This window comes from Siniperca chuatsi, linkage group LG18 (genome assembly GCF_020085105.1).
Source record: "Siniperca chuatsi isolate FFG_IHB_CAS linkage group LG18, ASM2008510v1, whole genome shotgun sequence".
NCBI lineage: Eukaryota > Metazoa > Chordata > Actinopteri > Centrarchiformes > Sinipercidae > Siniperca > Siniperca chuatsi.
The window spans coordinates 13,391,407-13,418,007 of NC_058059.1; the positions used below are offsets into that span (position 1 = coordinate 13,391,407).

The 26,601-nt window shown below is 40.5% G+C and overlaps 2 protein-coding genes across 4 annotated transcripts; both read left to right on the forward strand.

The window, feature by feature from the left end:
- Window positions 1-706: 706 nt before the first annotated feature.
- svopb (SV2 related protein b) lies at window positions 707-7,105 on the forward strand. Its single transcript, XM_044173829.1, has 16 exons — window positions 707-828; window positions 1,064-1,197; window positions 1,832-1,917; window positions 2,008-2,106; window positions 2,202-2,273; window positions 2,377-2,501; window positions 2,612-2,675; window positions 2,806-2,931; window positions 3,016-3,144; window positions 3,247-3,320; window positions 4,843-4,919; window positions 5,022-5,126; window positions 5,655-5,766; window positions 5,859-5,940; window positions 6,034-6,123; window positions 6,509-7,105. The coding sequence occupies exons 1-16, from the start codon at window positions 767-769 to the stop codon at window positions 6,710-6,712; spliced, it is 1,641 nt and encodes a 546-aa protein (XP_044029764.1). The 5' UTR covers window positions 707-766; the 3' UTR covers window positions 6,713-7,105.
- A 99-nt stretch (window positions 7,106-7,204) lies between these two features.
- On the forward strand, window positions 7,205-26,151 carry ssh1b (slingshot protein phosphatase 1b). 3 transcript variants are annotated; one of them, XM_044173827.1, is made up of 16 exons: window positions 7,205-8,091; window positions 9,720-9,757; window positions 9,875-10,002; window positions 14,051-14,151; window positions 15,392-15,456; window positions 15,787-15,908; window positions 16,002-16,070; window positions 16,491-16,556; window positions 17,376-17,570; window positions 17,906-17,999; window positions 18,465-18,593; window positions 18,813-18,859; window positions 19,476-19,622; window positions 20,215-20,415; window positions 20,595-21,237; window positions 21,396-26,151. In XM_044173827.1, exons 3-16 carry the CDS (start codon window positions 9,965-9,967, stop codon window positions 22,014-22,016), a joined length of 2,538 nt encoding a protein of 845 aa, XP_044029762.1. In that variant the 5' UTR covers window positions 7,205-8,091; window positions 9,720-9,757; window positions 9,875-9,964; the 3' UTR covers window positions 22,017-26,151. The 3 variants fall into 3 exon arrangements, with proteins under 3 accessions (XP_044029762.1, XP_044029760.1, XP_044029761.1); XM_044173825.1 differs by lacking the exon at window positions 9,875-10,002 and having other exon boundaries at window positions 7,291-8,091; XM_044173826.1 differs by lacking the exons at window positions 7,205-8,091; window positions 9,720-9,757; window positions 9,875-10,002 and adding an exon at window positions 10,441-11,637.
- Window positions 26,152-26,601: the final 450 nt, after the last annotated feature.

Below are 26,601 nucleotides of genomic sequence, written 5' to 3' on the forward strand. Positions count from 1 at the left end.
GCACAACCTGCTGTCAGCTACAGGCTATAACAGTTAATCAGCTACTAAACCACTGTAGTTGTACGTTGCACCTCATGTCACCCTTCCCTTGGAGAATCACATCAAATATTTGCTCACTTTACTCCTTCTATTAACATTAGCTCTTATTCTTCACTCATATATAATCTTTCTGTGGTCACAGGAATAGTGTAAGGGCTCTGTGTTTGCTTCATGTTTTGATGTCTTAAGCTTCTGTTGTACTTGTTGTAAGTCCCACTGGATAAGATCACAAGCTAAGAGCCTTGCTTAAGAGAATGAGAAGAGATTAATACAGTTTGATTTACCTCTACTGGTTAGATTTGTGTTTGTAATTTAATTATTGACTAATAAAAATAAAATATTCACCGGCTTGGTAGTTTGCTGTGTTTTAATCACACTATTGACTTCATGTTTTTGATTTTTACTTTGACATCTAAGCACCCAAGGAAATACCAACTGATTAATTTTGAAATATGCAGTGTCGATTCACCATTTTCAATCTTATCATTTCTACTTATTATTGTAATGAATCCAGCCCTCTAGAGAGAATGTGTAAATAAATATGGCTGACCCATTTTTCCAAAGTCAGAAGCTAACCCACAAATATTATATCTATTCACTCCTGAAATAGCACCATTTGGTTTCCTGTTATAACTCCTCCCTTTTCTCTTTCTCTGATTCTCTGAAGTGCACTGGCAGGTACGACCAAAACGCTGGTGTATTGTGTGATGAAAACACTAAGACTGAAATGTACAAGCGGAGCAGAACAGCCAAGATCGCTTACAAGTGGTCGAAAAATCCTGAACTTAGGTAAAACAACAAAATGATTTTATTCTTTTATTTTATTTTTTGTATTCTCTCATGTTTGTGATACTAAAAGGAAACATGCTCTGAGAAAAAACTGCACTGCTGTTTTTACATACCAGAGAGTTGCCACAGGGCCTATATGTCCATATTTAGGTAAAAGGTGATATATTGCATTTGAAATTCAACCTTCTGTGCTTAACAATGCTTGAATTTCTCCTTTTGGTGTACTGACATTTAGGGAAGAGGCAAGTTTTGTGGGTTGCAGCGATGAAGACCAGGTCACAGACAATGAGATCTGCACTGTGGCCTCTGCAAGAGTTGACTCAGGGGGAAGAGAGTCCACATCCAGATCTGGACTTGATAAAACTGAAGGTTTGTAGAACACTATTAGTTGTAGTTTAGATACATCTTGATCTTGTCTGTCTGCTGTGTTTGGAAATGTGAAAAATATACTTCATCAAGGTGACATTTCAATATAAATGTGTTTAATTTTTTTTTCATTGTAGTCTGTCCTGACTGTGCTTGTTTTTGTGAGGAAAAGGTGGGAGACATTTTGCATATAAACTGAGAGATTGTACATTGTAGTGGTGTAGATCAGCTGATCAAAATGTAGCCTACTTCATCAAAAGTAAAATTATTCATTATGCAGCAGAATGGTAGAATGGTTCATGTGGTAGTTAGTACAAACATAATTTTAACTGCTTTACATACTTTTTGGTAGTTTAATGTATAACAATGCATCATATTTGATAAACAGATCTAATGTTTTGTGCGTAAATTTGAATTTTAAAAGTAACTATAGTTGTGAAAAAAATGTAGGGGGGTAAAAGTACAAAATATCATTAAATGGAAATACTCAAGTAAAGTACAAACACAGTTACTTTCCACCATTGTCTACCATTAATAATCATGAACGCGTCAGTTCAGTCAGTGACTGGAGCGATTCTGCATACATTTCTTTACAGGGGACAGTGAACTTGCAGTGACTGTCTTGTCCCTTTTACAGAAACCTTTACAGTGGACGAGGCACTGGAGGCCATCGGCTTTGGAAAGTTCCAGTGTAAAATCTTTCTCCTCACTGGACTGTCATGGGTAAGAATCCTAAAACATGCAGAAAGGTCCTCCCTCTGATTTCCAGATACTGTATGTGTCTCATGCAGCACTCTGCCTCTCTGAGAGCAGGTAGGAGACGCCATGGAGATGATGATCCTCAGTATCTTGGGCCCCCAGCTGCATTGTGAGTGGAGGCTGCCCAGCTGCAAAGTGGCTCTCATAACATTGGTAAAGTCCCTGTAGGTCTTCTCAGAAAAGTGCCGTCCTACAGCTTGTTGATTTAGAAATGTGTGAAAATGTTTGCTCTTTTTTTTTTGCCTCAGGTGGTGTTTCTCGGGATGGGGTTTGGTTCACCTCTATGGGGGAATGTGTCAGACAAGTATGGCAGAAAAGTAGTGAGTTTTGTATCTGGCTTTTTCATATATGATTTAGTGATTTTTGTACATTATTTGATATTTAACTTGTGTGTTTTTTTGTATGCGTCTCTGTGGTAAACAGGGTCTGATGATTTGTATGTGCTGGTCTCTGTACTACAGCCTGTTGAGTGCCTTTGCTCCAGTGTATGGCTGGCTCTTGGTCCTGCGGGGCCTCACAGGCTTTGGCATCGGAGGAGCTCCTCAGTCGTAAGTTCACTGCTTCCTCTGCACGTGACGAGATGAAGCCTGCACTGAACAGGCCGAAACATTTTAATAGCCATGAAATGATTTCCAACAAACATTCGGTCTCTTTTTAGGGTGACACTGTGCTCAGAATTCCTCCCAGTGAAGTCAAGAGGCACCTGCCTCATGATGTTTTCGGTACTGTGGTGGTTTTATTATTGATGCATGACTTTTACTGTATTCCAGTGTTGAATCTTTAACTTAATCTTTTATGATTAAGTATACTGCTTATTGATTCCCTCCTGATTGATGTGTTCATATGCATCAGGCATTCTGGGCAATTGGTTCTGTGCTAGAGGTCCTCTTGGCATTGTGGACAATGCCCACTCTTGGCTGGAGGTGGCTGACCGGCCTGTCCACTATACCAGCGACAATCTTTGTTTGCGTCTGCTTTGTAAGTATGTTGGTGATTAATATAGATCCTTAAAATAAAACCAGCTGGAGTCAAACTCTCAAGTGAACTTTCTGTGTTACACAGTGGCTGCCTGAAAGTCCTCGTTTTGACGTGCTGGCGGGAAAACCAGAGAAAGCTGTGGCAACGTTAACACGCATAGCCAAAGAGAATGGCAAGGCCATGCCAGAAGGGAAGATTATTGCCCATATACAGGTGAAGTTACAGATATGTGGGTCTATGTGTTTGTTCAGAAGAAGGAGGTATAATGCTTAATTGTTGATAGGCTATTAATGAAAACCCCTTTTAATTTCACAGAATGACCGTGGGTGGATCAAAGATCTCTTCACTCCTCAGTATTGGAGAACTACTCTTCTTCTGTGGTTTATATGGTTAGCTTGATCAATACATTTTCTTTTTTGTCCTTTTTATCAACTTTCCTTAATCAGGTAATTTGATCAAAGGTAATTATTTATTCAAGGCTTAACTACTATCAGAGCGGGGAACTGCTTGGGAAACCTCCAGGTTCACTATGTGTCAGTGGTCATTTGTGTGTTTGTGTTTGTGATCATTTGACTAAGTGCAGATTTGTTTGGGAGTATGCACTTAAATACAATATGAACTGAAATGATAAGAGAACTGTGTCAAAATATAGTTTTAAGACTTTTGTTATTTCAGTTGATATTGTGCTTAAATTGTATATATTCCCTAAATAATCAGAATCAGAATCAGAATCAGAAATACTTTATTGATCCCCGAGGGGAAACTCTTTCATTACAGCTGCTCACTATCACATCAATGCACACAGGAATAGAAGTACTAAGCAAATCAAAATATAATGCACTAAAATACAGCTAAAATAAATTAAGTACAAAGTGGGTATAAAGTATAAAAGCTAAAATAAGTGTAAGTACAAAAGTGGATTTATAGGTTGATAAGTATGGTACGGTATAATACAATGTAATAATAATATATGTATATATATAATGAGCAATAATGAGTACTGTCAAGTTAAGTGTAGATGTGGTGGATATAGCACAGCAGTAATATAAGTATGAATAAATATAAAAAAATTGGGAATATTAAACTGAAAACAGAATATATTGCACAGGAGTATTAAACAGAGAATATTGCACAATATATATATATATATATATATATATATATATATATATATATATATATATATATACAATATATATAAGTATTGCAGTGATGTTAATGGTCCAATGTCCAGTTTAGTGACTTACAGACTAACACTTAGAGGGAGGAGTTTGATGGCCACAGGCAGGAATGACTTCCTGTGGCGCTCTGTGGTGCTGAGACGGAGGATATTGCACAGCAGTATCATTTTGGGGGATGAGTCTTCCGCTGAAGGTAGTCCTTTGTTTGACCAGCACGTCATGGAGTGGGTGGAAGACACTATCCAAGATGGCATGTAGTTTGGCCAGCATCCTCCTCTCTGACACCACCGACACAGAGTCCAGCTCCACCCCCACAATGTCACTGGCCTTACAGATCAGTTTGTTGAGTCTGTTAGCGTCTGCTACCCTCAACCTGCTGCCCCAGCATGCAACAGAATACAGGATAGCACTGGCCACCACAGACTCATAAAACATCTGTGCTCAGTCAAATTACCTCACATTCATTTGAAACACGGCAAACCTTGGAACAGGTTGTGTTACGGAAGTAGTGGTTGGTATCTATGGCACCAGGCAAATTAATGCTGAGATTGTCTTGTGTACATGATGGCCAATTGAAGGCATGTACACAATACACACAGAGTGGGAGCAGCTGGGGCCCATACCTCATTTGTTTCCTCAGGGTCTGCTAGCAGGTTTATCTGCCCATATATTTAATGTTTTATTTTCAACTAATTGTACACAACTCACTGTATTGTTATTTTTTCCAAAGTTTTGCAAATGCCTTCTCCTATTATGGAATAGTCCTGTTGACTACTGAGCTGTTCCAAACTGGACGTTCATGTGAGGGTAAGTAACAACTACTCCATGTAAATCAGCTTTGAACATTTGTCATTTTGCCTCTTAAATTTGAACAAATACAAAAACAAAAAACAACCTTCTTCCTTATAGCGACCGAAGGTGCCAAGATTGAACCGAGCTGTAGTGTGAAATGCAAATATTTGACATCAGCTGATTACAAAGACCTTTTATGGACAACCATGGCTGAATTCCCAGGTAAAATGCTCCCTATTAGCATTTTCTCAGAGCTGCAGTGTTTCAATTACACACTGCAGCTCTGAGAAGGTGAAGACCTTCACGGTGCTGTTGCCATTAGCAGTGTTAAACCCATATACAGGGCATTCATCCATATTTCTTCATTATCTATCCATAACAAAAACCTGAGACAAATACGATTTCTGTTAAAAATTCAAGAACTGATGCATTTCTGTATTTGTAGAATTAGTCTAAATTCCTTACTGAGAAACCATATATTCATGTCAAACATTAAAAAAAAGTTTAACAAACACATCTGTAATGCCATGAAATTTGGTGCACATATGAAGCAATCTTACATATTACATTTATCTTTACATACCTTTGTCACCCCTCAGGCCTGCAGTACTTAGCCTAAGGAGAGTGAGATACACAAATGTGTTGTTTAAGGGAGTGGCTTAGGCTGGAGAACTAGGCTACTATTCATTCTCACTGTGTCTTTACAACTATTGACTTAAAATATATGTTTGCTTTTCATGTTTGTTTCAGGTCTTTTTGTTATCCTTCTGGCAGTTGACCGTATTGGCAGGAAGAAGAGCATGGCTCTGTGTTTCTTCGGGTTTTCTTTGTGCATTCCTCCCTCAGTTGCTTGTATTGGGAGGTAAGTTTGTCTGTGTTATTTTGTCATAGCAATATAAAAAAAAACATCAGGGCTGATCTAAAACTCTGCGTCTCTCTTTTTTGTTCATGCAGGACAGCTCTTACAATCTTCATCTTTATTGCCAGAGCCTTCATCACTGGAGGATACCAAGCTACTATTGTTTACACAACAGAGGTAGGTGTACATAGCATTTTACCACTTTAACATTAAGCATAATTGTTTTTAGATCATTTGAAATGGACATAATGTTCCCTCCTCTCTCATTAGGTGTTCCCTACAGAAAACAGAGCCTTAGCAATGGGGATTTCCAGTGGGATGTCCAGGTTGGGTGCCCTGATTACCCCCTTTGTGGCACAGGTATGCAGAATTGACCATTTCTGTTGGTACTTCCCAAAGAAACACGACCCCTGAAAGGGAACAGCCGAAAGGAAAAGAAGAAGATATGATGAATGCGACCAACTTTATTGTTTGTCATCAGCTGTTTATGCTGTACAGTATATCATAAGGAAGTTCATATTTTCATGGAATAATAGCTTTATCAACACTCTGACTCAACCTACATTCTAGAAATTGATGGTAAAGGCAAAATTATTGCTATTAGCTGTGATCATTTTGGAAAGGAATTCTGTATTGCAGGTTTAAATGTGGAAGTTAGTTCCAGCACCAGTCTGATATCAGACTCATTCACATTAGGCTCTATGTCTGTCCGCCTGGCCCCTCAGTTTTTGTGTTTTGGTTCTAGGTGGTGCTCAGGACATCACAGTATTTGACCGTGTCGGTGTACTGTGGCTGTAGTCTGCTGGCTGGTGTTGCATGCTTGATCCTGCCCATTGAGACATTGGGCAGGGGTCTGCAGGAGTCCAATCTTGACCAGGAGGCCGGAGAGCAGACCACCACCACAACCAGCCTGTCAAATAGTACAACACACTCCTCGGACCAGAAGTAGATCAGCGAGGAGGAATGAAAGAAAATGGAACAGAAAGAATATTTTGTAAACTCCCAGGCTGCTGCAGACTCCACAGTTGCCTGTTTAACTATGGACTGAATCCTCTGAGCGATGATGGGTGAAGAACAACAGGGGACAATCACATTACAGGCAGGGAGTGATAATTGAGGGTAGGCCTACTTCCCATGTCTAATGAGAGCGGAAGCACACTCTCTTCCATCTAGGTCGTGAGAAGCAACAGAGGGACATTTTGGAAAATGATGATGCACTGTGCAGGCTCTGCTTAGAGCTACACAGTTCAAGCCTTGCCCTCAAGAGACTGAGGATTTTGGATAAAAATGACTTATTGTATGAAGCCACATGCCTTTTACTAATTAAAGTTGTTCAGTCTGCTTTGGGCTCTATTGTATTTTGTCAGTGAATCTCAGTCTTGTAATCTGCACAATAAAAGATGCATGGTTCAATTATTATGGCTCTACATTAGAGCTGCCACGATTGATTCATTGATTATTCAATGAGTGGATTGACAGAAAACTAATCAACAACTATCATAAAATCCAGACATTCTTCTAAAATTAGCTGTTGTCCTTGTATTAACATTAGAGTACATTTATTTCTTTTAGCTTTGGACTATTGGTCGGACAAAACAAGATCTTTGGTGACATCACCTTAGACTCAAGGAGATTGTTTTCTGACGTTAGGCCATATAGACAATAAACAATTAATCGAGAAAATACTTAGCAGATTAATCGATTATGAACATAATCGTTGGTTGGTGCCCAACTCAACATTATGTCAACCTCGCTGCGTTTCATAACACGAGCAGAATATTATTTCATCAACATTTGTATTTGGGAGTTCCTAGTCTGGCCAGTCACCTTGACAACATTGGCCCAATGACAGCGCACACGCGAACTAGGCCAGCCAATCACAGGCATCCGGCAAAGCTGCATGTCATTTCTGCCCCGCATGCAACCTGCACCGTGTTTTGTTTGTCTGTCTGCGCACCAGAGATGAAATCGCAGGGTCCGCTGCTTGCTCGGTACAAACGGAGGAAATCTCTCATGACTTCCCGCTCATGAGGACTCCGGTAACCGCAGAGGACGCACGGAGCAGGACCGAAAGGGAGCACCGCCGGGGCTCTGGAGTCAGGTGCTGCTGGATGAGAGTCTGACTAGGCATTTTCTCCCCGGTGACAGAGACAATCTCAGCGGCGCATCTTCCCACATCCTCCTCCCCTCCCTTCTCCTCTCCTCCTCTCCTCCTCTGCTGCCCTCCAAGGCTGCAGCCCACCGACCATGGCCCTGGTTACTCTGCAGCGCTCTCCCACCCCCAGTGCAGCATCCTCGGCCAGCACGACCAACAGCAGTGCGGGGGAGGTAAGTGGAAAAGCTGGGGCTCGGTCTTTGTGTACGCGGTGTGAGGAAACGCCGTGAATGCGCCTGCAGGAGCCAGTATCAATACAGGCTGTTTAAGAGGAAGGGTTAAGCTTACTTCCGTCATCGCTGTGTGTTATAAACTTGATATATTGTTGCATTGTTACCAGTAGAGAGTTGTTTGTGGCTGCTGTGGCAGCGGATTTGTAAACAAAATCCTGCAGGAGGGGGGGAGGGGGGCTGCTGGGTTTAGCTGTCAGAACAAAGTGCTCATTTTGCTGCTGCACAAACATTTGCTGCGTGGCACTCAGGTTGTTCTGCCTCCTTGTTATTGGGCTTTTATTTGCAGTAATGCAGCCTCAATGTTGGGGAGGAGACTTTAGAGGGGAATGACATCAATTTTTAGAATTATGTTCAGTGTGTGCCCCAGGACAGTTCAGTCAAGTGTTCAGGAACTTGCAGAAATCTGAGAAAAACACTTAATGAGTGATGCCACTGAGGTAGCCTATACAATCAACTGATGTGACATGTTGTGAGAAATGCCACTAGGCTCCTTGCCAGAATTTAAACCCCATGTGTATGCAGTCAGTATTCAATATTTTACATCACATTTTCATTGTGGTTGTGAAAAAGAGAGCAGGGATGTCATTTTGTAGCTTTAGAAAACTGCAGTGAGGTTCAGGTCCTGACAATGAGAAGTAACATTGACTTTGTGAAGTTTGAGGCTGTGAAGCAGACATTTATCATCCCACTTGCAAAACGAAATCTTAGCGGCAAACAAAGTCAAATATTAAAATATGGAGCAGTGCCAGATTAGACATCCCAGTGAAATCATAACATCAGGGTTAAGTGCTCCAGTTTCGAGTTTTAGGAAAGTGGATTACGTGCTCTGAAGTAGGCTGACTGAAAAAATAAGCAGTGACATTCCTCCACTGATAAGTTTTTAATATCACTTTCTGCATTACAGCTCACTTATTCTGCAAGAGTCAGCCAGAAGGCAGGACAAGTGGATGGGTGTGATGTTTGGATGTGTTTTTTGCTGAACTTGAAGGCGTCCTAATGATTCAACTGTCGGCTCTATAGGACGTGCATATCAGACGAGATCACAACACTGACGAGGGAGGACCAGCAGTTGGCGCTGGCACGCTTTATTCCAGTTGCACAGTCCTCAACATCCATTGGCACTACTGTACCATCTCACATCTTAAAGATTTAACCAAACATAAACGTATCAAGGTCCAGTCAGTTCCTGAATGCGTTCTGCCCATGTGGCTCTGTAGCTCTCCCAAATACAGACACAAATCTTTTTGCCCTAGTAATGATGTATCATGCTCATAATGAATGTCGGCCTCCAGATGACCCAAACAACAGTTAAATGCACAGTGCAGTAGTCTCTGTTCACTAGTCCAGTCTCAACAAGAACAAGTCTCCGGGTTCTGTTGCACTGAAGCTACAAATATTCAATTCGTGATTTTAAGAACAGGAAGGAGAAAATGTGAAATCCTCTCTTTGGATGTTATGTGGCTCAGATTTTCCTCGACATTCATTTGACACTGAAGGCCCACCACTGCCATTATAAAACGCAACGCTGTTGCAGTCTTCATATTCTCTGCCGTGTTTCTGTCTTTCAGGATTTTGGAAGTGATGATGACCGGAAAAATAATCAGAGGTAAGATCTTTCTGTTTAAAAAGTCGTGTGTTTGAAGATCTCTAGAGACAGAGATGATATACAGATGTTTTGCATTTCTGACTGTGGAATGTATTTTTGTCCCGTCTTTGTGGTCAGTCGGCCTGGATGAGCCCACTCTGTAGTAGCAACAAGGGGAAATACCAGGAGACAGTGATGTCTCAAGCTGTAATTTTCAGTCTCTGAAGGATGACTGAAAACAACTCACAACATTTTAACCAGTTCAAGTAAGAGTATCATCTTAACACAGTTTCTTCTCTTAGTGAACAGTTCAGGCTGTAACAGTTAAACCCCCAATTTTCAGTTAAGCTTCATTTTAAGAGGGGTGAGTGTTTTTTTTTTGCATATTAACATATGGCTTTTAATTATTTGTAAAACACTGTTTTTAAAAAGTGTTACGCTAAATAAAATTTTACTGCATGGGTAAGCAGGAACAGTACGGATGGAAACCTGTGCATAGTTAATAAAAGGGTGACATCATGAAATACAGTACTTTTATTTTTCACTTAGCTTCTAGTTTAGATTTTCAGCTTATAGGCTGCTGCTGATAGATAGATAGATAGATAGATAGATAGATAGATAGATAGATAGATAGATAGATAGATAGATAGATAGATAGAAATAATTTGGTCGTGTTTCTGCCAAATGCTTGTTGCATAATTGATTCTGTAATGTTCTATAATTGCAACAAGGGTTTAAACAACACACCAGTTTGGCACGGACCGTTACACTTCAAATGACTTACTGAATATTCTTCCTAAAAAGAGTTTAATATTGGTACTGCATTCACCTCTTTAGGTGCATTCCTAGTCTTTCTGAATTGTATGCAATGAATTAGACTAAAGAACCATGCTGCCCTGAGTATTAAAACTATTTTGGTAGGCGATGAGCTGCTTGTCTTGTCCTCAGTCCTGAAGATTCAGTGATGTCAGCAAATCTGGCTCTCATACAGTAAAAGTTACGCAGTTTATTTTCTCTAATGGCCTTTAGTTTCTCACTGTTGTTAAGGAGAAAAACCTTCTGGAAGTACAGTTGATTTAACGTGACAAGTTTTTTAAATGTTTCCTCTACTCGGTTACATAACACAGTACATAAATTGTTGTTCCTGCTCGTTCACAAAGCTTTTCTTTAACCAACCCTACGTCACAAAAGACATGATTTGTCATGATGTCATGATTTTCAGCAAAGCTTTGACACAGAGTCTGTCTTTGAGCTCACTGTGTGTGTGGGTCATTCACGGTTGAAACAGCCATGTCATGTCGTGTGTAGAGTGTCATGTGTAAATGAGTAACATGTTTCTGTGGCTCAGTAATTCATCAGCGTGGAGTCTTAATTTAGGATTCTGCATGTCAGACTTGAAATTGACGCCAAGTAACATTTCCACCGCCTCCCAGCACTTGCATGAATGATGGCATTGTGGCAGAGGGTTGCATAGGGAGAGCTGATTGCAGAAGCACGCGCTGTGAAGAGGGGATAGGGAGCAGAAACTGAGAGGACAGGGCAGCACAGACGAGGAGACTTCAGGGCCGAGATGGAAAGAAAGCTGCGGGAGGAAAAGAAGAAGGACTTGCCAGACCAGGACCATGACAACAGAAGTTCAACTGAAATATGCTGCTAGGAGAGGCTACAGTCCCCTGACAGGAATACGCAGGTGTAGAGGATGGATGGAGGGATGTTCATAAGAAAAGGCTTTTTAGATGAGACAAAATTGTAGAGTTTTTTTTTCTAAGGAGACTGTAAATAGTCCACTAACTACTAGCAAGGATGCATCTGGTTGTGAAACCTTCACATAAAGCCATGTTCACCGTGCTGCCTCACTTTGTGGAGGAAGCTGCTCTGACTCAGAGGGAGATCTGTCGCATGTAAGTTCTCACATAGTTGATAGACTTGATAGTTGACACTTATTAGAGTAAGTCAACACTTACAGTAGTGGCAGTATGGGATGTCTAGAGTTGGCAGTTAAACTTGAATAAATTATGATGATGTTAGTGTGATTAGTTTAATTTAGCTTACATTTTTAGGACTGTCAGCCACATTTTAAAGCTTTCATTCTGATAGAGGGTTTTTTTTGGTTCAAACTATGTAAATCACTCTTGAAGCTTCAAGAGTATTGATTTATTTTTTTATTTTAATCATCGTTTTTCTTCCCATAATAAAAAGACTGTGATTGAAGACCTTGAAGTTGTTACTTTGAAATCAACAAAACTTTCTGAAGTGTAGCGTACATTTATTTTTTAAGGACTTATTTCACATCAAGCCTTGTGGTTCATCTACTCTGTCATCCCCGAATCATATGTCTTCTATGTGAATTTGAAAAGAAATAAGCACGTAGCAGGCGAGCTGAAACAAAAGGCCTTGTGATGGGCCCACTCAGTCATACCAGGCTTTGTGTGTGTTGGTTGAGCGGGGAATGAGAGTGTGGTTAAACAAAGCTGCGCTCTGTTCTGTGTGAGAAAAGACGCTAAAGCTCTCCTCTTGCTCACTGCGGCCCTCGTAACAAAGTCATGACCCAGAAATGCTGTGTCCAACACAGGCTGGACAGGAGAGGACGTTTTAAAGCCTGAACACATATGGATAGTCGTGGTGTAATGCTTGATTCCCCATAGGTCAGCCAACCCAATCAAGTAGAGTCAGTTAATCAAGCTATAAAAACATGGGGCTGTAAAAGTCACTGCATCAGGACTCTGCTGACTTTCAGTCTCTGATGAGCCCCCTGTCCTGTGCAATGAACCAATGAGGACTTAATAAGTATGCAGCCTACACCTGGCTGCTCACTGTACATGCAATATCTTGACTGCAGCCATTTCATGTCCCTGTCTCAGCTTTGTTCACACACTACGAGATTTAAAGTGTGATTTCAACTCCAATCTGGCCAGGAGGACTTCTGTCAACATCATAGAGACTCTGCACTCATCTGTAAAAAAAATAAATAAAATAAAAAATAGGGCAGGTCAGTCGATCAAAAGAAATTGAATCAGAAAATTTTGATAACTGATTAATTGTTCATGTCCTTTTTTTTTAACAAAAATGCCAATCATTCATTGGTTTAGGCTTCTCGGTTCTGAAGATTTGCTGCTTTTATTTGTCTTATGTGAGGGTCAACTGAATATCTTCGGTTTTGTGAACGATAGTCGAACAAATCAAGCAATTTGAAAACGTCACCTTAGGCTCTGGGAGATTCTGACAGGCATTGTCCACTATTTTCTGACAATATATCTGACTCATTATTTATTCACTCACCTGCTGCATATCATTTTTGTATATAACGTTTGTTTTTGTGAGTAGCATAAAGGGAAATACAACTCAAATCTCGTTATAAAACCCTATGTTATAAAATGATATCTTGTAATATAGCCCAGACGATAAAACAACAAATCACTGGCAGATTTCATACCAAACATTGTTTTATTTAGCAGTTAAGGTCACATACCGACAACGATGATTCAATTGTTGCTCAGTTTAACAATTATAAAGCCAAAGGATGTGTTATACAAAGATCTATCCACTTGATATTTAGTCAGTAAGTGAAAAATATAGGAACAGTAATATTGTGTTTTATGTGTTGAAGCCCTTTCCTCCTCCTTCCCATTTCAGTCCAAAGCAAAAATAACATGGAGACATGGAAGGGGTCAGTTGTGTAAGGCATGTATGGAGTGAAAGCATTTGTGTGAGTGTTGCTCAAGGTAAAACTAAAGGGTTGTGGAAACCATGAAGATGCGGCTGAGGCTGCCCAGCAAGAGAGAATGAATGGCTGGGGAGAGCAGGCCTTTTGTATCCTTGGCCACTCCCACCTCTCAGGTGCAGCCAGTTACTCTGACGGCCCACCCAAGCAAGAAGAAAACAGAGCAGGATAGCACACGTTAGCAGCTAGTAATACAGATAGGGTACAAGTTTTCCACAAATAGATGGTGTTTTAGGGCGGTTATCTACAACTTCTTGCCTCCTAACTAATTTTTAAACTACTCAGATTTTTATGACTGGAATCTGGAGATATCTGAGCTGGATAATAGAGGGAATGTGAACACAGTGTGTTTAAGTGTGCCGATACCTGTGAAATCCAGCTGTGTAGATACTGTGTCCAGTAATAGATGTCAAGTCACTGCCCTGTCTCTCTTCACTCGATCCTGTTACAAAACATTCTCCTTTTGAAAAGAAAGAGGGGAAACAGTAGAATAATCACGGACTTGGTTAAAATGGGTGCTCGAAATTTTAAGCTTGTACATAAGTACAGATTTATGTAGCCCTGAATTTATTTTCCACTTCTGCTTTTTCCAGCCTCAGTGAGAGCTTCTTCATGGTCAAAGGAGCCGCCCTCTTCCTCCAGCAGGGTGGCAGTGCACAAGGACCAAAGACCCCGACCCACCACAAACATGCAGGTAGGAACACGCACACACAGAAGAAGCTTTGTTTCTTGTTTTTTTTTGCCCATATTCTCTGCACAAATGAGCTCTAGACAAAAGGAAAATTGTATTTGCTGAGGTGGCTTTTCTCTCTGTGGGTTTGTCTGTGTTTATTCTAAACTGTGTTAGGAACCGTTACTTAGCTGGGTCTGACCTGAATTGACCTGCAGCACAACACGAGGGATGCTCATAAATCTCTGGGAATGTATTTATTTATTTTTTTTTAACTGCAACTGGTCTTACAGAGGAAAATATAAATTTATATTTTGGATTTACACCACTTGACCTCCTACCTGTAACAATGCTCTCAGCCAGTGACGACACCTGTATTGCCTAAATCACTACAGATATTTGTGCTCTGTTTTGGTCTTTGCTGATCCATCGTCATTTACTGTCATTCAAACTTCAGTTTTTTTGTGTTATTACACAATCATGCTGCTGCTGCTGCTGCTTATATTTGTCTGCACATCAAAGTGACATTAAAATGTGGCACAATCTTGCGCAATCTAAAAATAAAAATGTTCTGTAAGTGTTTTAACGTCCATCAATGGGGTTATTTATAAAAGCTCACTGTTTACAAGTTTCTAATCGGACGTCCTTGTTGAGTCTGAAGCCATTTGAGGACAAATGTGGGACCAGTCAGAAGTCAGTTTGCACGTGTGCTTGGGTGCTGCTTGCTAACACCTTAGCTTAGCATAGCTGGAAAGTCGCAGGGTTTAGATTTCTTCATTGAGAGAAATCTGCTAACATTTTTCCTCCCACTGGAGAAGAAAACCAACAATGAATGTACAATAGAAGAAGCTGAATGAGTTTTGAATGATCAGTTTGTAGTTGACCTTTTTTAGTTTTTGTTTTTTTTGGTAGAAATTCGAGTATGTGAGTGTCTCTGTAGTGAAGGCTGTCAGTTATTTAAAGTGTGCATTATTTAGTTATTAGTTTATTAAAGGCAGTTTTAGTTACTTACTGCAATGTCCATTAAAGCTTAGGTCACTGTGGCAGGAAATCCTTTTTTTCTGTCAGGATCTTTGTGAGCTGAAAAAACTGTTGATGTCCAAACTGTAGACATCCAGACTGTGATGATGACCTCAAGCCAGTTTGGCTGATTTAAACCAAGTTAACTGGTCTAATCAAACACTGACTATGACTATGCTTCTTTTTGAATCGCAGTACACTCATTCAGTTTCCCTATCAGTCTTAATGCATGTTTCACTTTCAGGTGATTTACCTCAACACCTGCAGGTCATGTTTAAGATCCTCCGGTCTGAAGATCGCATTAAGTTGGTCAGTATAATACTTTTACACCCACTTTTTTTTTTCCAAAAGCATTTGGATAGTAGGTTTTATGTAGTGTTTGTGTAGGTGCTGCACACTTTAAAGTCATTAATTTCATTCAATATATAGAAAATTACAGACTTGTCAGCACAAGTGTCAATTCTCTTACTCATTTAAAACCATTTTAGAAAAGTCTGTTTGACCTCAGGTTTGTGTTATCATGCAGTCACATACGTTTTCGTACAATAATGCAATAATGCGATGCATGACAACACCAGGGAATAGTGGATATTTTTCTCCTAAAAGCAGTTTCTCGCATACTCTCCTTTTGTTCCACAGGCTGTACGGTTAGAGAGCGGATGGTCAGACCGGGTGCGCTACATGGTCGTTATCTACACCAACGGCCATCAAGACACAGAGGAAAATATCGTCGTGGGAATGGACTTCACAGACAAGGACAGGTAATGAATCTCTCTGCAGCCTTACATTTAGTGCAGTTTAATCTGATGATTAGATTTGTTAAAATGTTATTCTTAAATCTTTGTGATCTACAGTAAAGATTGCTCTATTGGGATGGTGCTTCCACTGTGGAGTGATACCAACATACATTTAGATGGAGATGGGTAAGTTTCAGTTTGTTCTTTCATAAAAGATGCAGAACTTACTACTTAAATCAGCTGAATATACAAGGCACAAAACTGCTAGTGGATCTTTTTTTATAAAACACATGCCTATAAATGTGAAGCAAGACTTTGAGGCAGGCCTCCAGCTGCGTGTTTTGGTTGTTGTCTGCCTTTTTAGGTTTTACTGCCCACCAGTGGCAGAGGAGTGAATTACATGCATTTTTCTCCCTGTGTGAGAACTGTTATTGCTGACCTGTTAACATTGTCTCTGTCTCTGTATGCTGGAGGAATGTTCCACTGGCTGGTGTCCTGAATAGTCCCATGAACGAGCCGTGTCCAGTCTGTGTTTACATCCCCTGGTCACTCTTCATCTCCATCCAGACTCAAACTGATCTTCCTTCTCCTCCTCTTCCTCACCAGAGGCTTCAGTGTGAACACAGCAGGGCGGTCACATGTCTTCAAGCCTGTATCTGTGCAGGCCATGTGGTGAGTGAGTCCTTCATGTTTACCTGGGATTACTGTAGCGTGTTTTGTGGTGTGTAGACAGGAGGGAAACATGCCGGATAACTTGTTTCAAGAGCATATGTTTACTCGGTATCCTAGTGTAAACAATTCTCTTAACAAGCATACATACAGCATACATATAAATGTGTTAGAGTAGCCATCTATCATCTAAGAGGTTTAATGGTGCTGACAATGTCCCTGCCTTTGTGTGGGTGCTCTTCATCCCATAGAAACCCAGTAATTTAACTGAACTAATCTCCAAACAGCGCACAGACATAAAACAAAAAATATCCATAAGCTTGTCCCTGTGTTGGGTAAAAGTATCATTACAATAAACAACAAGCAACTATAGAACATTTGATTATAATTTTCCAATATGGTCATCACTGTGATGACTCTCCTGGTCCAGCATGACTATTTGGGACACTTCAAAACAAGACAGTGTTGTCCCTCATTCGTTCAGGAGTGTTCCATCGTAGAAAAGGTTTCAATCGTAGTCATTCTCAATGATTGAGAATGACTTCCGGATGGGAGCCGAAACGTCTTGATTCTGAAAACAGTGTCCAGATGACTACGATTGAAACCTTTTCTACGATATTTGGGACACTCTTCACTTCTGTCCCCACTGTTTGTTCAAAGACTTCTGACAGTCTTCCTCTATCCACATGCCACCTGCTGGTCACTTATCAGAATGACCATAAACAAGTCTGCCTTGTCTTATTTGCCCTGCCCCTGTCACCATACATCCATCTTTCTGATGGTGATTGTTGATGGTAAAGCCTTTGCTCTGTGCCTCTGCAGGTCTGCCCTGCAGATCCTCCACAAGGCATGCGAGGTGTCACGCCGGTTCAACTACTTCCCAGGGGGCATTGCTCTCACATGGATGGCCTTCTATGAGAGCTGCATCACCTCAGAGCAAAGCTGCGTCAATGAGTGGAACGCTATGACTGACCTGGAGACCACCCGGCCTGACTCACCCACCATGTTCGTCGACCGGTGAGACACTACAGGCTGCTTCTTGTAGCATAACAGTTTGACCAAACTGAAGTGAAATATAACATGTAGGGAAACCAGGGTTTAATGTTTTGAGGCATTCACAAAACCCACACCTGATGTCTGATTTCAAACAGTATCGGTGTCACGTCACCAAATAGGCCAATTGCTGCTGAGTTGTAACATGCCTGGTGTGTGTACATCCTTAGTCATGGAATAGATTTCAATGCTTTGTCCCTTTGTTACTGTCCTTTGTTTTCAGTTGTGGAAACATGTTACACTGTTATGCTAATTTTCATTTAGACAGCAGCACTGATTTATCGACTCATTATGTGCAGGCCAACTGAACGAGAGAGAACAGAGTGTCTCATCAAAGCCAAGCTACGCAGCATCATGACATTTCAAGACCTGGAGAACATCACGTCAAAGGAGGTATGTACCAAATCAACACCTCAACAGTGTGTGTAATTGGTCTAGATCTTTCCATATTACTGTACATAAACATTTTAGAAAAAGATACATCTGATTTTCATGTTTTATTAATGTAACAGTCAATAACTGTACACTTAAAATGCTGTAAGCATGACAGACCTCCGTTTTTATGAATTCTGGCAAAATGCATTATGTATATTGAATACAGTGTGTGTGTGTAAAAGAGTGGTTGCGGAAATGATTCAAAGTCACTATGGCATTTTGCATGGATAAAGAAATGAAGAAGTTCAAAACAAAAGTATTACTACTTATTGTTGGAAATACACTGTTAAACTTGGTTTATTAAGTAGAACCAGGGAGTAGAGCTTTGTTCTGCCATAAAGATCCAATGTGTTTTAGTGCTTCTCAGTATGTTGCTGTTGTTTTAGGAAAGTAAAGAGTTTCATGTTCTGTCCTCGTTCTCAGATCCGTAATGAGCTGGAGCAGCATATGAGCTGTAACCTCAAAGAGTACAAAGAGTTTATAGACAACGAGATGCTTCTGATCCTGGGTCAGATGGACAAGGCCACACTTATCTTTGACCATGTGTACTTGGTGAGAATGTTTTGGGTTTGTTTTTTTTACCCTTTTTACTTTATGCTACCTTTTACATGTTTTATATCATACTTTTAAAATAGTTTCTTTTCTTGTCCTCCATGCTGATACCCACAAACTGTCACACTGTGGTTTATGCTTACCGCAGTAAAATACAGTGAACTTAACAGTAATTTTAACAATTATTCTGAATAAGTTCCTGTCTTTCTGCCTCTATAGGGCTCTGAGTGGAACGCTTCCAACCTGGAAGAACTACGTGACTGCGGGTGAGCTGACAACTAAACACTTTTCCTGATCCTAAATGTTTTATAATTATACACGTTTAAATAAAAGCTATACATGTATATTTTTACCTGAAAGTTACTGTTATCTGTAAATATTGTATATTTATCTCCCCTGCTAGATTAATTTTAGTTGTTTGCATGTGTTTGGACTGATTTGTTTCAGCTCGTATTTAATGAAGTCTGTTACTACGGAATATACATTTTAAAATGCCACATGAAAAATTGATCCAAGCTGAAGTCTTGCAGTACAGCTCTTAGTTCAAAAAGCAAAATGCAGTATGTATGAGTATCCTGCATTGAAAAGTGAGATGTGCAATGTGTCAATGACACTGTTAGCCAAATGGTGTTAGCAGAAAGAAAGTGTTGGTTCACATGTAAATATTGGCACCGTGCTTACATCAGGCAAGGAAAAAGAAATGGATCTGCACACTGTGATAGCACCCAATACATTTAATAAAGCAATAGTTCAATCTTACATCTTTAGCAGGCAAAGAACGTGAAGAATGTGAAACAGATTTATTTCTACATTGTGCATAGAGTATCAGTTTAACTACTAAGCAGTGGAGGAAAGACTAACATGTTATTGTTCTGGTTGCAGAGTTGGTTACATCCTGAATGTTACCAGAGAGATTGACAACATCTTCCCAGGGATGTTCTCTTATCACAACGTCCGTGTGTACGATGAGGAGGCCACCGACCTGCTGGCCCACTGGAACGAAACCTACAACTTTATTGTCAAAGCCAAGTAAGACCCTGCATGTAAAACTAAACCAGCTGCTGCTTTTTTAGGTGCTTTGGACAGAAAGGGGAGGGGGCTGTAATGCAGGATTTGAGGGAGAAATGATACAGATTATAAACTGTAACACCAGCCTGTTATTCAAGAATTGTTTGATCAGAAACGGTCAACAGAACTGTGCCCCCACATCACTTTGAGTTTTTAGTCATAATTTCTTGTCATCACAGTTTGACTGGTTCACGTTAAGCATTCTCCCCGAGTACTGGGGCCGTGATCACACAGGACACATTTTTCTCCTGCCCAAATGCTGTGAGTTGTGCCAGTAACATAGAGAGAGAGAGAGAGAGAACTGAAATGGTGCAATCAGTCTGGTTGCTATGCAACTGTCTAGGCATGTTAACCTGAGGTAAAAAAGGATGTTTGTAAAAATAAAAATGGAAAAGATAAAGTTGAGACATGGAGTGCTCATACAACAATCCTGAAAACCACCAAATCCAAAAATAAAAAGATATAGCAAAATATTTTAATTATCACTACACTGTCCAAACTATCACCAACTAGGTCCACATAATGGGATGTAATTTTTTTTTCTGTCCAATAGGAAGAACAATTCCAAATGCCTGGTGCACTGTAAGATGGGGGTGAGCCGGTCTGCCTCTACAGTTATTGCCTATGCAATGAAGGAGTACGGCTGGTCTCTGGAGAAAGCCTACAACTTTGTCAAGCAGAAACGGAGTATAGCTCAGCCAAACGCTGCTTTCATGAGACAGCTGGCAGAATACGAGGGAATCCTGGACGCAAGGTAAGCAGGTCTACAGTTTCACTTAGCTACCTGCAGTCACCTGGGTGTTTTTTATTATTATTATTTTTTACTTTGGTGCAGCCATGAGGTTTCATCTTTGGGGCTTATACTAAATTACACATAGCAGTCTGTCAGTTATTTTCTTCGCATGTAAACAAAAGTATACTTTGCCTTCACAGTAAACAGCGCCACAACAAGCTATGGAGGCCTGAAACAGATGAGGAGGGATCAGATGATTTGCAAGCCTCTGGCCACAGTACTGGTGGGGAGGAGACACCAGTGCTCAGAGGGGAAGAAGCCTGGGGAGGCTGCGGGGCGTCTCCCTGCAGGGGTATGGGTCTGGAGATGGAGCCCCTTGACTCTCTTAACTACAATTATTACTTCAGACGTTTGTCAGACTCTGCACTAGACAGCGAGCCCTCCACCCCAGTGCGGGGTCCCCCTCTGCTAGGTATGGAAAGAGTTTTCATTGAGATTGAAGACGTGGAGAGGGATGCCCTATTGGAGGATGAGGGTTTCCCCATGGCCCATTTAGCCCTGCCTGGCGGGGGCACAGCAGCTCAGACGTGTGGGCGCCTTGACCCCCTGGAGGACATGAGACTGAGGCTCGAGTTCAGTACTTTGGAGGAAGAGGATGAAGAAGAGGCCAAGAAAGAGGAAGCTGAGATGGCAGCCTTGGCTCAAACACCTGGAAATTCAGATGGGAAGAGGGCAGGGGAGGAGGCCGAGAGGACGGAGGAAAGCCGGTTAGGCCTAGCCAACCTGAACACCAACAACAGCAACCGCCTAGCTGCCAAGCGCAGCTGCCCTGCAGCTTTTGACGTGAGTTGAGAAAATATAGCTTTTAACTGTAGTTAAGTCGTGTTTTTTAAAACTGCTTTCATGTCAGAAGCATATTTAATGTTATTAACTTTGCATTTTAAATATCCGGCATGCCACTGACCATATACTGTATTCTGTTCCAATGTTACTCCATTTAGGACAGTGCTAGCACAGGAAACCCTTTAAAAGTGAAGCCCTCCTATCAGTCCTGTAAAGACTGCCTGCGTCTACCACAAGGTCGGCGCTGTGACCGTCCAGCAGGAGGCCGTTCCCACCGCCTTAATCCCTCCCGCCACTGCACTGTCCCCTCCATATGCATAGATCCGCCCGGGACCAATTTTGCCTCCATTCCAATTCTGCAGTCTCTGCAAGCCCCTGCAGTTGTCCCAGCTAACTTGGTCCAGCCCTGTAGTCATCTCTACCGCTGTGCCACCTGCACCCCCAGTGTCCCACCTGTCCCACTAATCAACCACCAGAAACTGGTCTCACCCATGAGCTGTGAGGAGACTCCTCCTGACCTCAGCTCAGTGGAGACAGAGGACATGGACGAACCACAGGGGGACGACGTGGGAGAACAAATATCAAGGGAGGGTACAGGGGCCATCAGTGTAACTACTGCTGAAGGTTTAAAATTACAACCTGGTGGTGCAGTGGAGGTCCAGCAGCAGGCTCTGGCCCAGCTGCAAATGCCAGGACTGGGGATAGATTTTGGTCTGGAACTGATGCGACAGAGGGAAGAGCAGCTTGAGGGACAGCTCCCAGTGGGGCCCCTGCCTTAATACAGTGGCCCGAGCATGGATGGGATGGAGGAGGAGGCTTACCACTGCCTCCACCAGATACACTATGTTGGCTGTGGGCCTTTAGATGACTGCCCCTGTAGTGTGGTACCAGATGCAAAGCTCTGCTTTGACCTGTACTGTCATGTCCTGGCCTCATAGCTGCACTGTAACAAGCTGCAACAGCCCTCTGTGCATTTACAGAGAGTATCCTGTCATCGTCTACTGGCATTAAGATCCAGATGAGGCTGGTTGTTCTGACCATACACTAAAGACCTGAATGCTTCTGGCCAGGTAAAGAATTTCTGAAGACTTTCCTGTGTCCCTCAGACCTGATTCATGTCCATCTGGTTTCTTTTGAACCTGCCAGCCCCACACCACATACAGGATCATCACTCTTCCCCACAGTCTAGTGGAGATGGGCGTTATGCTGCCATTTTCCCCTCAACAGACAGGTTTGGCATATTCCCAAGACAGGAAACAGTGGTGGTTTCTAACTCCTGAGAAAGCTATAGCTGGCAGTCTGATGTTTATGGAAAGAAAAATACCTGAGGTAACATGCTTCTGTCAGTGTACTGTATGTTTTCAATCCAACTCAACAGTATTCATGAAGGAGCTCAATGAACGTTTGCAGTTGAGCCTGTTAGATTGCATTCAGTATTTCCTCATGTTACCATCAATAACTGAATCCTCACTTATCTTCACTTTATATTTTCCCTGCTGCAGCTGCTTTTGCATCACGAGAGGGCATTTCATGTGAAAGCATAATCATTTTTAAAAAAGGATGTGAGCCTTTTTATGCTTCTTTGTAAAGCGTCGTACCTCGGACCACAAGCATCTCAGACTGTTTTGGTCAAAGACTGTTTTGTTGTCTCTGCTCAGTGGCTGGTTTACCCCCGACCTCCTCCGTTAAAGTTAATGTAATCATGTACTTAAAGCGCTCACTTTAGCCCACGCATGACTTTGCAGTATTACAGAACATATCTTCAACATGCTTAGACAGAAAACATATTAAAGTCACCTTTAATTTATTCTATTTTTTTAAATACTGAAAAAACATTTGGCATTCAAATGTGTCATTATTCAGAAGGCACATCATTCATCCGATGGATGATGATTGACTGAATTGAACCACTCATCTTATGCCTGAAAGAATGACAAAAGAAAATAACACTGAAGAAATACATTCAGTTGTTGTAAGACATTACATTCAGTCATTCAGATGTTAAGAAACATTCATAAGCGTAAATGTAAATTTATTTTCAATTCCTGATGTAACCAAAGCCATATCATGTTGCAAGGTCCAGTTAATCACCTTCATGATTTTAGATGGCAAAGAAGCTATATATTGATATATTATACATACTTTTCTTACTTTCTTACCCAGTCTGCATCTGGGTAATCATTTATCTAAGAGGCTTCCGTGGTAAACATGGCTCACCCAGTTAACGTTTTGGTCACACGTTGAAAAACCGTAGGCTACCTTTCCCTAAACCCACAAACATTTGCAAAGACACACTAATCATGTATAGATTTAGCACCTGAGCACAACTCTAGTATCCATTCACACAGTGCATTTATTTCAGATCTATTGCTAAGTTTAATCAAGTTAATTTGAGAACACTAAAGCAGAAATAGAAACATCAGAAATAAAACAAATCTACAATATGCTTCAAAGTAGTTACATTCTTTGCTTGCAGTGTAGAGTCAATCCTTGTGAGTGTCATTTATTTGAACTAATAATTATCAGAAAGTTGCAGTCAACAGCAGATGCTGCTGTAAATTTTGTTGATAATTTAGTGTTTTTGTGAAATAAAATATACTTCAGTTATTATTCTGACTTACCAAATGAAATATTTCTATTTACAGTGCGAAAATTATAAATATTCTTAATTTACAATACTAAATTTCCTTTAAATACAGAATAAGTAACCTATCAAGAAACTGCAAAGCTCAGCACTCACAGGCTTTTGACATCTCTTCTACCCAACAATCAGTTTCTTAGTCTTGTCCTCATTTGTTATTTAGACTTTTCATTTTTGTACATGTTCAGACAGCTTGAGGCATGTTTTGTTCAAATTGTGCCACCAATCCAAAGTTGCTATGCCACAGCGTGTCACTCTGCAAGTTCTTCTGTTTGGTTGATGTTGTGTTTGCTTACTGTTTTTGGCACGCTGGGTGTGCTGGAATGGTACTGAATGATGCCTGTTTGTATGCAGGAAAAGCACATGCAAGTGTTAGTACTGTGTTTAATGATCTGAGTGCTTCAGAAGAAATGAAAACTGTGCAAAGAATGAATGCAAATTATTGAATCATCTTTAACCGTAGGGTTATTGTATATTTTTTGTAGATTTGGTTTTCTTTAGTTAGATCAGTAGAAACCTCAACAAACAACAACAATGCACCCTCTGTTCCTTCTCCTCCCTTAACCGGACCCCAGGGAGCTGCAGGTTTGCTCTACTAGTTAGATTTAAATAATTTGGTTTTGCCTTTAACCTGTTCTTTCCCTCACGTGGCCATTTGAGCATGATGTAACGTAAAACAGCATCTGATACCACACACATTTGCAATGGAACCATTTCAGACTTTAAAAAAGTTACAATTACTATAAAGTTTAGAAATATTGCAGCTATAAGAATTAAGAAATGTTACAAAGTGGCAAGGTTGCTAAAGGAGATTTAAGGAATAGTTTGAAATGTATCTGAAGGTAATAAAATCCACCTACCAGCACCTCTTAAGCTCACTAATTAACACTTTACATCTCATTTGTTTAATTTGAATGTGGCGAAAAAGGATCCAAAAATGACAACTAGTCTTTTTTACACTAATCATGTTGACCATTAGAGTTGCTATTAGTTGGATTTTCTTTTACCTTCGGACAGGCTAGCTGTTTTACCGTTGCCAGTCTTCATGCTAAGCTAAGCTAACCGACTTCTGGCTGTAGCTTCATATTTACTGACAGACATGGAGGAGTGGTATTGATCATAAGTGCATTTTCCAAATTGTTATTAAATTCCTTTAATATATTATGATTAGGCCTGATCAGTGTGTGATGTTACAAGCACTAAATCGCTGCATTTGTGTTCCCAGACCACAGCACTACGTTTGGTTGTTTGCTTCATGTTCTGAATTTGTTTTTGTATTTAAGTGCCTTAACCTTGGGCCTTAGCTCTGTCATAAAGCATCAGAGGCGTTCGCAAAGTTTCTGTGAGTGTGTTGATGGTCTGGGTTTTTGTACATTACTTACCCTCACTCCAAATAATAACCATGCTCCTTGCAATGTATAACTTGGCACATAATCTAATGTATGCAAACACACACACATAAGCTCATGCACAGCAGCCTCCTCCACCCCAATACACACATACTTGATGGACTTCCATTTATTAATAGCCTATAATAATATTGTATTTGTTTGATATTGTTGAAACTTGTGGTACACTGTATTGGTTCAATAGCTGGCTGAAGAACCTTACTTGCTGGAATGAGAACTATCATTTACATTAAAACATTAGATAGGAATAATTTAAGTCTTTAAAATTTACCAGTTTGTATATATTTTTCCCTACAATTTGCTATTGAGAACATTAGCTTGCAGATGTGGTCAATATTAAAGCACTGATAATGTTACCGTGTATTGAGAAGTACTCATAATTAAGTTCTCGTGTTTGTACCACAGCAAAAAATGACTTTGGGCCATCTCAAATTTAGGCAGATGTCTTCAGGCTCTATTAAAAATGGCAATGATTGAATTTTTTTTATTGCATTATTCCCAGGCAGCAGGCACCAAACTGACAATCCTACTTAAGAGCCAGACATTGAGGAATTTGTGAGGAAGGATATTAAGACATTAAGTTAAAGGGGGATCCAGGCATTTGTAGAGTGTATTTATAGAGCACAAGTCTGCCCCAAAGCATGTGAGGTTGAGACGAGTAGAAAATGTAGAACATGAAAAACCTACCTGGGAGTAAGATTTTGTTACGTTAATTGTTTTTGTTAACTTTTGTGTACTGTACATTGCCAATGTTCATGTGTAATGCACTTTGTTTTTTTTTGTTTTTGTTTTTGTTTTTTTTACATTTTGTTAAAATGATGTCCAGTCTAATGTTTATCATGGAAATAAACCATTTCCTCTGCATAATACGTTTATTCATTGAAGTTGATTGCTGTGCTTGTCTCAAACATGGACAGCGCATTAATTATCACCACACTGTTTTAATTGTATTTACACATTTCAGTGAAAAAAGGATCTATATTTAGATTCCCTGTAGAATCTTAAAACTTTACTGTGTCTGTGTTTTCTTTTTAACATACTTTTTATTGCAATATACTGTACATCTTTGGTCATATGAATGGCCTCTGTCTGCATCTGGCCTTCACTCGCTCTTTTAGTTAAATGGACAGGGCAGAGAGCACTCTTATTGAATTAGTCAAATGAAGTCAGTCTGACATCATGGGGCAGGTGACGGCTGAAGGAGAAGATCTCCCAGAAAGACCAAAGTCCAGCAGGACGACAGACTGGCAGAGCATCAGTTTTAAACATCAGCCTCAGTAAGTATCTACCTGTAATCTGTGATAATTTTATGTC

Coding starts and splice junctions, on each gene's coding strand:
- svopb (XM_044173829.1), top strand. CDS start 767: ATGTACAAGCGGAGCAGAACAGCCAAGATCGCTTACAAGTGGTCGAAA. Junction 2,107..2,201: donor AAGTGGCTCTCATAACATTG/GTAAAGTCCCTG, acceptor TTTTTGCCTCAG/GTGGTGTTTCTCGGGATGGG. Junction 4,920..5,021: donor AACTGGACGTTCATGTGAGG/GTAAGTAACAAC, acceptor TCTTCCTTATAG/CGACCGAAGGTGCCAAGATT.
- ssh1b (XM_044173825.1), top strand. CDS start 8,011: ATGGCCCTGGTTACTCTGCAGCGCTCTCCCACCCCCAGTGCAGCATCC. Junction 9,758..14,050: donor GACCGGAAAAATAATCAGAG/GTAAGATCTTTC, acceptor TGCTTTTTCCAG/CCTCAGTGAGAGCTTCTTCA. Junction 18,000..18,464: donor AGAACATCACGTCAAAGGAG/GTATGTACCAAA, acceptor CCTCGTTCTCAG/ATCCGTAATGAGCTGGAGCA.